The sequence below is a fragment of the Salvelinus fontinalis genome, chromosome 30 (genome assembly GCF_029448725.1).
Source record: "Salvelinus fontinalis isolate EN_2023a chromosome 30, ASM2944872v1, whole genome shotgun sequence".
NCBI classification, from domain to species: Eukaryota; Metazoa; Chordata; class Actinopteri; order Salmoniformes; family Salmonidae; genus Salvelinus; species Salvelinus fontinalis.
In genome coordinates, this window is record NC_074694.1 from 40,009,796 (window position 1) to 40,022,182 (window position 12,387).

A 12,387-nucleotide genomic window follows, 5' to 3' on the forward strand; every position below is an offset into this window, starting at 1 on the left:
AATGTGGGAACTCCTTCAAGACTGTTGGAAAAGCATTCCTCACGAAGCTGGTTGATAGAATGCCAAGATTGTGCAAAGCTGTCATCAAGGCAAAGGGTGGCTACTTTGAAGAATCTCAAATATAAATTATGTTTTGATTTGTTTAACACTTTTTCAGTTACTACATGACTCCATATGTGTTATTTCATAGGTTTGATGTCTTCACTATTATTCTACAATGTAGAAAATAGTAAAAATAAAGAAAAACCCTTGAATGAGAAGGTGTGCCCAAACTTTTGACTGGTACTGTAGTATGTGGGCGTTAACGACACAGGAAGATGCAACAATGAGGCAATTAGCTGTGTGAAAGCCTGCTACGTTTGGATGGAATAGAATTGAACCCTTGTATAAAATTGACCTTTCTAGATAATTGCAATCTGTCACATCGTGTTAATGGTGTCAGTGATTAGGCAGGTGAACGCCCATAATAGGAGTGTCTGATTCAGGAAGATGTGCTCCCACATGCAGATGTTCACGTGTAGCATCATGGCTAAACACCACACAGTAGAACGAGATGCTTGTTTAACAACTGATGTGATACCAGATTTGTTGTGCACCTAAATTACCCTGAAATTACTTCCCCCACGCCGTAGGGGGCAGAGAGTACAGCGAGCCCCGGCAGAGAGCATGACAGGAGACACAAAGACACTGCATGACTGTTTTACAAACAAGCTTGGATATAGCCTCCTTCCCTCTCTCGTTGATTTAATTATGCTTACTCCCTCCCTCCCTCCCTCCCTCCAGACCAGTTCCCCAGTCTGCAGAGTAAGATGCGCGTGGTGTTGAGGGTGGAAGTGGAGGCTGTGAAGTTCCTGAAGGAGGAGCCACACAGACTGGACTCACTGCTGAAACGCTGTAACACCATGACCGACACACTGACCACACTACGCAGGTATGGTTTAACACATCACAACACAATATACGCTGTATACACCTTGTTGTTAAATTGTTATAACCGGTTGTTACGAGGGCCCCATTCAACTGGTGACTTGGTTTTCAAGGTAAACGTGTTGCAGCAGATTTTTTTTTTTTTTTTTTTGACTGATCCCGGAAAACTGATCACCAGAATAGACGCAATAGGGCCCTGATACTGCTGTGTGTTGTTAGTGTATTGTATGCCACCTTTATGTACAGGAAAGTGACCGAGGGCCTGTGGAAAGGCCAGAATGACATCTCCAGCCAGTCAGCCAAGCGAACTGAGCACACAGGAAAGAGCTTGGACCTCGACATACTGACCAGTCCACCGCTCAGCCTCAATGACCTGGGTGGTAGTGCAAGCCTTGCCAACTGGATGCCCGTATCAGGCAGTGACCCAGATGCTTCTGGAACTGAGCAGGACCCCCACCCTACGGCCAGCTACAGAAGCCGGGTCCTGGACGAGCTGCCAAGCCGCCGCGGTGTTGGCAAATCAGTGTCTGCGGAGGTCAGACTGGTACGGAAAACCGCTCCTGTATTTTGATATTCTATACAATCCCCCTCACAATGCTAAATGTACATTTTTACTGGGGAATCGGTACATTTACCAGTGTGACCATTTCCCTGGAAATGTATAGATGTTCTGATTTGACAAATTTTTCCTATCATGTACAGTAAATCCGTGTACATTGCTGCAATATATTTCCAATATACAGTATTTGGGTTGACAAATATATGTGTTTGTATAGGCTGCAGAGCGGGACTGGGAGGAGAAGCGAGCAAGTCTGACCCAGTTTAGTGCCCAGGACATCAACCGTCTGCTGGAGGAGACCCAGGCTGAGCTGATGAAGGCCATCCCAGACCTAGACTTTGCTGCCAGGCAGATTAACAAGCCTGCTGTACCCCCCAAACCCCACCCCAAACCTCAGTTTACCACCCCCATCACTACCACCACCACCACCTCCACCACCACTAGCACAACCACCACTACCAGTACTGAGCACCAGCCCAACATGGTGCAGGTCACTGCCCAGAAGCTGGAGGGGGGCTCACGTTGCGGATCTGGTGAGACTGAATACCACGTTACATTGTTTGTGTTTTAGTTATGACTGAGCTGCCCTATAAAGATATATTATTGTGTGTTTTAGCAGAGCTGACCGTTACCAGGTATCGCACTGAGAAACCCTCTAAGTCTCCGCCTCCACCCCCTCCTCGCCGCAGCTTCCCATCAGCCCATGGGCTCACCACCAATAGCACCGGAGAAGTGATCGTCACCACCAAGAAGGTACAGTAAGAGAGAGAGACGGCTGAGCAAGAAATAACTGCAAAGCATGAAAGTACACATGAATGTTTTTGAATATACTTTTGAGATAGGCTATTTGGATGTATGGATGTTCTAAAGATCTGTCACACACTGTAGACATGTCGGCCAACCCTGTTTTGTTTGTATAAGAAGGTGGAGCCAGAAGACGGAGAGGCTCCGAAGACTCTGGTCAAGCTGAGAAGGACACCGTCTGACACCCCCCGCCCCACCTCCACTCCCCCCGTCATCGCCGCCTCGGCGATTAAAGACGAGGACGACGAAAAGAGGATCATTGCTGAACTAGAGGTCGGCGTCCCTTTGTTCCCTGATGTCATTTACAGCGCGTTACGCTGGTGCTAAATTGAATACCTCGAGTACCTGCATACGAAATGTATAAGAATAGGACGTGCGGTGTGTATTTTGTTCGTTTCAGTCGATGTTCGGTGTGCCTTAGCAATGTGATAACGTTGTCTCTGCGACCCTTTCCCACACGGCACCACTCACCACCCGCCACACACCACCTGACAGATATTTCAGCGAACCACTGTCAAAGTGTCCCCTCCCCGCTCACTGCCCAGCACGCTACCGAGGCCTACCCCTGCAGCCCGTACCCTTCCTTGCGCCTCAGGCTTCCTGGGAAGAAAGGTAAACCTTAAGCCCCCCCCCCCCCACAATGCCCACTTTCTTTTGCAGTGCCTGCGACCCTACTGTCTCCTGTCCTCTTCCCCCTGCTTCAGTCACTGCTGTTCCACTGCACTTGTTTCTTCGAGGGCCACTAACATGCCCGTTGATCATGGAGATTCTCCTCTAACTCTGCTTGATGCAGAAGTTCTCTGGGCTGAAAACACGGCATAGTGCTTATCTTGTCGGATTCGACTACCAAACATATACTGTCTAACTCCATTCACTCTAACTCCCCTGTCTCACTTTGCTAATGACACCCCCCCCCCCCCTGCTAATTCCACTGACTGCATTCTACATTCTGAACTGCATTCAGTATTCTAGCTAAGCTGTGCTCTAATTCTCTAACAAACTAACTGTTATGAGGACTGACAGTCCCACATTTCTGGCGTGCATATTGGAATGACATGTATACTGCATGGAGTGTGTTAAGGTGGAATAACGTATTTCAATTCAAGGTTTGCTGACAGACTAAGGCAAGTGTCAGAGCTCTCTTACTGCTCAAATGACACATTTATCTCTGTAAAGGTCTCGTTTTATCGCTCCCAGATCAAAACAAGACACATCTCACTAGGCGAAGCAGCCGCTTTCAGCCGCTTTCAGGTTAACAGAATTGATCTGCTGGATTTGGACCAGCTTTCAAAACACAAACCCTTACATGGCAAAACTGATCAGCACCAGTGAGACTGTCTGCGCCCAAAATGAAATTCTATTTCCTATATTGTGCACTGCTTAGGGCTCTAGCCAAAATGTCATCTCAAATATGACCATAACCTTCCTCGTGCTCATTGTCCTTCTGTAGAATGCAAGCAACTCACCAGGGGGATCCAAGGGAGCCCAGTCAACTGTAGCGGCTAGACTGAAGAGCCTTCAGCAAGGCAGCCTCGAGAGGCCCAAGACCAGGAAGCAGAGAGAGGACTTCCCCAAGATCCAGGGCCAGCAGCAGGTATTCCACTTCTAGAATGCCCCTCAGAGGAGTAAGCCCTCTTCAGAACAGCTCTGGTGGCCTTTGACATTGACAACTGCCCCATCTCACAGCTGTCTGGGCAACTACTGGGATACAATATGTTATCCGTGGGAAATGTAAGGTGAAGAGATAAGGGTCGGGCTCATCGGAAATCACCAATGTTGGTTGTTATATTATTTGACTTTGAGCTGTGGTTGGATCCAAAATGGATTGTGTACTGAGCGTGCTCTATCCCATTGGCTGGTATTGATGTTTTTGAGGAGGGTAAGGTCATGGAGGTATTGTGCACTTAACAAGCTAAGTGGCACCTAAACTGCACTTCTCGATTATGCCATGGAATAGTTGAACATCTCAATGCCAAACCCCTGACATTTCACCAAGTAGATGATGGTCCTACAGTACCACGGTTGTCTGACTCCGCTTTCTTTATTTGAATCGCTGAATCATTCTGTCTCCAGCTGAGTCATTTAAACCGCAGTCCAAAAGTGAGAGGGTCAGGAGATGGAAAAGTAATACTTCTCTGAATATTTGCCCTTTTTTTCCTCATCGGAGATGAGAATATGGAAAAAGTAGGAACGACAAAGACAGACGGACAGAAATAACGAAAGGCAGAACAAAAAAGCAAAGTGCATCACACCTCCAATGTTTCTCTGGAGCAAATACAGTACCAGTCAAAGGTTTGGACACACTTGCAGTACTCATTCCAGGGTTTTTCTTTATTTTTACTATTTTCTACATTGTTGAATAATAGTGAATAAATCAAAACTATGAAATTTCACATGGACTCATGTAGACACTTTAAAAGTGTAAATAAATATTTTATATTTTATATTTGAGATTCTTCAAAGTAGCCACCCTTTGCCTTGATGACAGCTTTGCGCACTCTTGGCATTCTCTCAACCAGCTTTATGAGGTTGTCACCTGGAATGCATTTCAATGAACAGGTGTGCCTTGTTAAAAGTGAATTTGTGGAATTTCTTTCCTTCTTAATGCATTTGAGCCAATCAGTTGTGTTGTGACATGGTAGGGGTGGTATACAGAAGATATCCCTATTTGGTAAAAGACCAAGTCCATATTATGGCAAAAACAGCTCAAATAAGCAAAGAGAAACGACAGTCCACCATTACTTTAAGACATGAAGGTCAGTCAATGCGGAACATTTCAAGAACTTTGAAAGTTTCTTCAAGTGCAGTCGCAAAAACAATCAAGAGCTATGATGAGACTAGCTCTCACGAGGACCGCCACAGGAAAGGAAGACCCAGAGTTACCTCTGCTGCAGAGGATACGTTCAATAGAGTTACCAGCCTCAGAAATTGTAGCCCAAATAAATGCTTCACAGAGTTCAAGCAACAGACACATCTCAACATCAACTATTCAGAGGAGACTGCGTGAATCAGGCCTTCATGGTCAAATTGCTGCAAAGAAACCACTACTAAATGACACCAATAAGAAGAAGATACTTGCTTGGGCCAAGAAACACGAGCAATGGACATTAGACTGGTGGAAATCCTTTAGGTCTGATTAGTAGGTGAACGGATGATTTCTACATGATCTCCACATGTTTGGTTCCCACCGTGAAGCATGAAGGAGGAGGTGTGATGGTGATTTACTTAGGATTCAACGCACACTTACCCAGCATGGCTACCACAGCATTCTGCAGCGATACGCCATCCCATCTGGTTTGCGCTTAGCGGGACTATCATTTGTTTTTCAACAGGACAAGGACCCAACACACCTCCAGGCTGTGTAAGAGCTATTTGACCAAGAAGGAGAGTGATGGAGTGCTGCATCAGATGACCTGGCCTCCACAATCACCCGACCTCAACCCAATTGAGATGGTTTGGGATGAGTTAGACCGCAGAGTGAAGGTAAAGCAGCCAACAAGTGCTCAGCATATGTGGGAACTCCTTCAAGACTGTTGGAAAAGCATTCCAGGTGAATCTGGTTGAGAGAATGTCAAGATTGTGCAAAGCTGTCATCAAGGCAAAGGGTGGCTACTTTGAAGAATTTGTTTAAAACTTTTTTGGTTACCACATGATTCCATATGTGTTTTTTCATAGGTCTGATGTCTTCACTTTTATTCTACAATGTAGAAAATAGTAAAATTAAAGAAAAACCCTTGAATGAGAAGGTGTGTCCAAACTTCGGACTCTGACTGAAGCCCTCCTCCCTCCTCTCTGAAGCAGCAGTCTTACATGGTTCAGCAGGCACTCCAACCCAGTAGGCTGATCTGTCCCACCTGATCTGTCCCACCTCAGCCCAAACTGTCCCTCACAAAGGACCTTCTGGCAGCTCTCAAAGTCAGGTAGAGATAACATAGAAAGCCACTCCGTTCCAGCTAGCACCTGTCCTGAGCCAGTCAACCCAATCCTCTCATTACCCTAACGGGGATAATCCACACTCCATTAGCTAACTAAGATAGAGGTCACTTCATTTGAACTCTAAGAAACAGGCCCCATGTGGTGCTCTTTAGGCTTAGGGGGTCTATTCCCAGGCTATTAGAGTTCAAAAGACTACCCGTTGGACTGAAAAACAGCCCCAAAATGTTGCCATGGTTCAACTCGCTTCGGATGGCTGGATTGATGCACTTCTACATTCATCTTGATCAGATCTGAAAGGTTTTTACCTTGTGTGGGGCAAATTAATCTCATCCACCACCAAAGCTGTAACCACATCCATTTTAGTGAAGCACAAGGTTTGCACCAGAACAAAAACCATACTTCACTCTTTGGGGTGAAAGGAGTCAGAAACCACTTGGAATCCGTGTAAAAAACATTCAAGTATCATACAAGTGCAGAAGATGACCTCCCAGAGAGGTCAGTGCGCTTCACAACAATGCCCATTAGTGAATACAGTAGTTAGCACATGGCTAACATGTTAACCTTTATTTGACACTAGAGGAATACACACCAAGCATTAGTATTCATGTCTATTCCCAACCTGGTCTCAGAGCATTTCGTATTATTCTGTACATAAATCCGAGAACTGCATTTATTATGATATGTTACGATTTCGTATGGTAAATCAAATCAAATCAAATTGGTCTCATACACATTTTTTAGCAGATGTTATTGTGGGTGTAGCAAAATGCTTATTTTCCTAGCTCCAACAGTGCAGTAATATCTAACAATACATGCAAATCTAAAAAGTAAAAAGTTGGCATGTAATTATTTGTGGATGTCCTTCAACCATTTCGTATGATATTTTACGAAATTGCTAAATGTACAATATGTTACGAATTTGCAAAATGTAGGATATGTTACGGATTACAATTTGTTGTTGCTAATGTTAGCTAGGTGGCTAACATGAACGTTAGTTAGCTGGCAAACGTTAGCTAGGGTTAAAAGTTAAGGTGAGGTGTTAGGTTAAAGGGTTAAGGTTAGGGTTAGCTAACATGGTAAGTTGTTGCAAAGCTGCTAATTAGTTAAAATGCTAAAGTGGTCCGTGATGAGATTCAAACACACAACCTTTGGGTTGCCAGACATTCGCGTTAAACCAACCACCCTCCTTTTGTTTTGGCCTTAAATGTAACCTTCTGTCTTATGTAACCATACCAAACGTAACATATCATACTCATTTAATGGTCCCGATTTTATATTTACTATGTTAAATCTAGCCTATGAGACCAGGCTGCTATTTATGCTGTTTGCTGGAAACCACTCAATTGTGTGGGATTGCGTATGCCTCCAAGTGTACCTTCATTCCCTATCCCCATGTTGTCATGATGTCAAATATGCCCCCTGAGTCTGCGGATGCTGTTTATTCGGGTCATTACACTGTGCAGATTTTTTTTGTGTGCAGATTACGCTCATTGCAAAAGTGAGTCCTCTTCTGGTGCAGATTATGTATTTTATTAAATGTCCGACCTGATGTTTGTAGCATACAGTAAATACAGTCATATATATCTAGGCAATTGGGTCAGTAAAATGTAGTAAACTGTCTGTGACCAAACAAACAAAAGACCTGTTCAACTTAAACTATATGTTTAACATATGCAAATAATATGAATTAATATACTGTATGTTGGAGTCAGTTGAATATATTGGACACACATGCATCTGTGTGACCTGTATGTGCAGTGTGGGTAAATTAAAACCCCCATGGGTAGGCTATTTTGTGTACTGTAATGCATAATGTTAGGTTCATTCTTTCAACAATACAGGACTGCTTCAGACATGAACCAATGAGGTCATTTTTGAACCAATAGGATTTAACCAAGACCCCCCTCCCCCTTTATTTTATCCTGAGGGGAAAATGTGCACGAGCTGAAAAATTGTTAACGTCAACAAAAGTGAAGTTTGTGTGTGCACAACATGCGAATGCCTTGGGTTATCTGATTTTAAAAAGGCTTAGTTGGTATTCTGCTATTTGATATCTTAGGACATTGTGTGGACATTGTCTCAACACAGTGCTATAGCTACATTCACTGTTCCAATACCTGTCCTGAAGGAATGCCAAAAGGCGATGACCAGGTGCTGTCCTTTATATCGCTCCTGAATAGGTGGACTTTTTGTTTGGCACCTGAATGGATGATTTTGGCATGAATCCTTTTTTAATGATCCAATATGAATGCGATTTATCTGGGGAATGGAGGATCTCGTGGATGGCAGAAAGTGGGAGGATCCCTCAATCTTCTGCGGGGGGGGATGGTGCACCTGTCTGTTCATGTCTTTGTAAAGGATATTTTGTGATACAGGCTCCAAGAGCTACAGATATACCGACGTGTAGTACGTCTTACCTGGGTCGTACTATAGCATACGAATTGTACGACCGGGTTAGGTGAAAAGGGTTAAGGTTAGAATTGGGGTTAGAGGAAGCTCAAATGCTACAGTTGTCCCCGGTGCAACTCGAACACACAACCTTTGGATTGCTAGACTGTCACGGAATACGCCCACCCATCCTACCCGACCAACCTCCCTACTTCCGTTTCTGTCTAAAGCAACTAGACCATTAGTACAGATCGTATGTCTTGACAGGTGCTCGGAAATGTGTATAGCATATTCAAATCAAATCAAATGTTATCGGTCGCATACACATATTTAGCAGAAGTTATTGTGGGAGACTCTGCGGCTCTGAGACCAGGCTGCACTGTTTGCCCCTAGTGCTCCTTCCACAATTACAAATTGCTCCTTCCTCTCCCCACGTTGAAGGTCCTGAATGTACATATCTATAACCTCCATGCCCCATGTAGACCAAAGCTAGTGTCGGCTTCTACTGCTCTTCATCCCGCCCAGTCTATCTCACTTTGAGCAGTGGGCCTCCCAAGGACACACCCCAGCCCCATCTATCATGAGGAGAATAGAGCCAGAATATAGATGACATTGATCTAAATCTACATCAGTGCAACCAGCTCTCTTGGCATCCTTAAAGGCACGCCTCTCCTCTCTTCTACCTCCCTTTGTCTATGCTCTTGGCTTAATGGGAAGTCTGCGTCGTTAATCGTAGGCTTTTGTCTTGTTTCTCCCCTTAACCCTTTTGCCCCGTTGAACGGTTGGATTTGTAAACCAATGTGGCAGCGGTGTGGGGGCCCTTAGACATCTAATCGTAGGAGGAAATCTCTTGTTCGCTAAAGGCCAAGGCAATTCATTAGCATTGGCATCCAATTGAGCTTGATGTTGTGTCCAAATGTGTCAGCGAGAGAGGCTCAGCGCTGGCTTTTCTCTCCTTGGGTTTGTTTGTTTGGGTCTCCAAGGCTCTTATGGAGAAGCCCCTGTAGGAGCAAAGGGACGGTGGGATAATTCATTTCCATTCATTTGGACAAAGAAAGCATCTTAACTGTTTCAGACATGACCAATTCATTGAAAATGTGTGTTGTTTCAGGGGTGAGGATTGTTTGGGTTGATCCCAACAGCCAATAGTAGCTTTGGGTTTTAGCCCTGTACGTGTCCAAACGAGCCAGCAGCCGAGGGCAAAAGTGCAAACAAAAACATAATTGACCAATCACAGAGCAAGAAAGTATGCCTCGGGTTAACCAGGGTAAAAGGAGAGTTCGGCCTTCACTTATAAAGATCATGTAACTTGAGGACACCTATTATCCTGTACTCTAGAGTATAGCTCCTCCATTACCTACTCCTCTTCCTATCCTTCTCTTCCTCTCTCCTTCTGCAGTCCGTATTTCTTCTCCTCCTCTCGCTTCACCCCTCCCTTTCCTCTCCTCTCCCAACTCCCCTTCCTCTCCTATCCACTGTGGAGAAGCTGCATCGGGCCAGGTAGCCCGTCCTCAAGTCCTGACAGCAGTGCAGTACTGATCACAGCATCACTTCCTCAGTTTTGCCCATGCTCTGCTTAGCGACAGCCACATGGCTCAGATCTTGACAGGAGCTGTCGGGCTGATACACCAAACACAGCATCCCCCCGTGGCCAGTCAGGGGAAATGCACTGCACTGGCTGAAGCATACAGTAGCACCCCATGTGACCACATAGATGCAAGATAGCCAATGACCAAGTCAGTAGCTTGACCCTGGTCTGTCTCTATCTGGAAGGAGTCACCAAAGAACAGGGAAAACAAATGTGATCTTAAAACACTATTAAAACCCTTAACAAAAGATGAGAATGCAACAGAAAAAGCTGCAGACTGCAGACTTTTCCCAGACACCCTATTGCAGTAGGTTAGGATAGGAGTTAGATAGAGATCATGTGAGCAATGTGCTCTCTTCTTCCATGTCTGAGGGCAACTGCTGTATATCCTCTGCTATCATGGTCAGTATGAGTACTGGGATAAACACTGAAGGTAAAATGGTGGACAGCAAGATTCAGCACAGGATCCCACTTCTGACACCAAATGTTGCAAATTGAACACGTAACGATCCTAAAATCCCACAGTAAACACGGGTCCTCTATCCATAATGTGAAAGGTTCTGGACTCATTAGCACCGTTTTATACACTAGCCACCATTGTCACAGCAATATGAAGATTTCCATCCCAAGATTTTATACGTGACAACATTTAAACAGTTTTTTTTTTACCACTCCACTAAATGCAAGTCAGATAATCCCACAGAAGGGTTATGTGCTGTCTGAAACTGCTGGAGGAAAGTGCAATAATATTGCCATGGAAGCTCTCCGTGCACAAATATATACCACTGGCACAAAAAATATACATAATTGGAGACAGAACATCCCCTTGGTAAATCCTAGACATTAATATAATGTATTATTCATCTTTAAATATAGAAATATGAGCTAATATGAAAATAAAGACCATGCAATTAACCTCAGAATAATCTAAATCATAGAGATATACTGTATTGTGAGAAAATAGTATACTACCCAATAGGTATTAGGTATTGTTTGCAGTGATTATATCATGTACATAATTCATTCTTCATCTATGTTTTTATATTATCAAGACTGTATTTTTATACTTGAAAAGAGGATTCATAACCACATTTTAGACATGTATTCTGTAAATGAATTTGTTGTGTGTTTTGTTTTCTATTGCCATCATTTTGGTTCCTTACTACTTAGACCATTCAGCAAATTGTTAGTATCATTTCTTGTCAATAGACTAATATGGTTCATGGCAGGATACAAAGAACACATGCGGTGACATTTGTGAAAATTCTGAAACCTTTGGGAGGCTTGTTTGGGAAACAATAGAAATCAATGACGGAGGGTTGTGAACTACTTAATAAAGTAGCACTACACTCAGCTTGCACGGATAGAGGGAACGAAAGAAATAGAGAGACCCAGAGCACATTTCCTCATCCCTCTTTACAAGTAATCACTGGTGACTACCCACATCTGTCTTCCTCTATCCTAATCAAAAGTAAACAATATCGTATGTACAATATGGCTTCTCGATGAATGTGCGGTTGTTTAAAGTAGTCTGTGGGTGTTATAAATCATGTAAATAGACCGAGAAGATGTTACTTATAATGGATTTTTATGTGAATTTCTTTTTGTTGTTGTTCGAGAGAAACGTAATCCAAAACAGCATGCACATACTGTACATTCCCGGAATTTGCACGCTGGGTCAACAAAAGGTTGTTACTTCTGTCAATACCTCTCCTCTGTGTATAACTGTAAGTGTATATTAGATGAAACATTGTACAGGATAATAGATTTTGTATCATGTGCAACAGGGTCAGTCAAAACAAATGTCACTGTCAACGTTGATGTTAAGAAAAAGATATGAAAACATCGTAGAGCAACTTCCGTTATTCCGAGAGTGATTCTTGCTGTGCGTGTGAGATAAGTGTTGTTGATGAGTACTGAAGAAGAATGACACAGCAATACGCTACGCTAAAGACCAACTAACAGTGCAAATGCTACGCCAATTCTACATACTGAAAGAACTGTTGCCGCTTTGTGTGAGAAGATCAACTATGGTACTTAACAACGACTGCTGCTTTTGTACCTCTCTGTTGTGTTTTTGTGACAATAAAAGTGAACCTCTTATACAAGAAAGGATTTGATTGAAATTCATTCAGGGTCTGAAATGAACTCCAAACCAATTTCATGTTTCATAACTTCTGATGTT

The 12,387-nt window shown here is 43.6% G+C and overlaps 1 protein-coding gene across 8 annotated transcripts in view; it reads left to right on the forward strand.

The window, feature by feature from the left end:
* Positions 1–12,314, forward strand: part of LOC129829207 (SRC kinase signaling inhibitor 1-like) — a 55,152-nt gene extending 42,838 nt beyond the window's left edge. For 6 of the 8 annotated variants that reach the window (XM_055890857.1, XM_055890860.1, XM_055890861.1 and 3 more), the window contains 6 exons: positions 784–931; positions 1,174–1,471; positions 1,704–2,019; positions 2,103–2,239; positions 2,408–2,563; positions 3,741–12,314. In XM_055890857.1, the coding sequence (XP_055746832.1) occupies positions 784–931; positions 1,174–1,471; positions 1,704–2,019; positions 2,103–2,239; positions 2,408–2,563; positions 3,741–3,899 (1,214 nt within the window). In that variant the 3' untranslated portion in view covers positions 3,900–12,314. The remainder of the gene's footprint in view (positions 1–783; positions 932–1,173; positions 1,472–1,703; positions 2,020–2,102; positions 2,240–2,407; positions 2,564–3,740) is intronic. The other 2 variants (XM_055890858.1, XM_055890859.1) reach the window with 2 other exon arrangements.
* Positions 12,315–12,387: the final 73 nt, after the last annotated feature.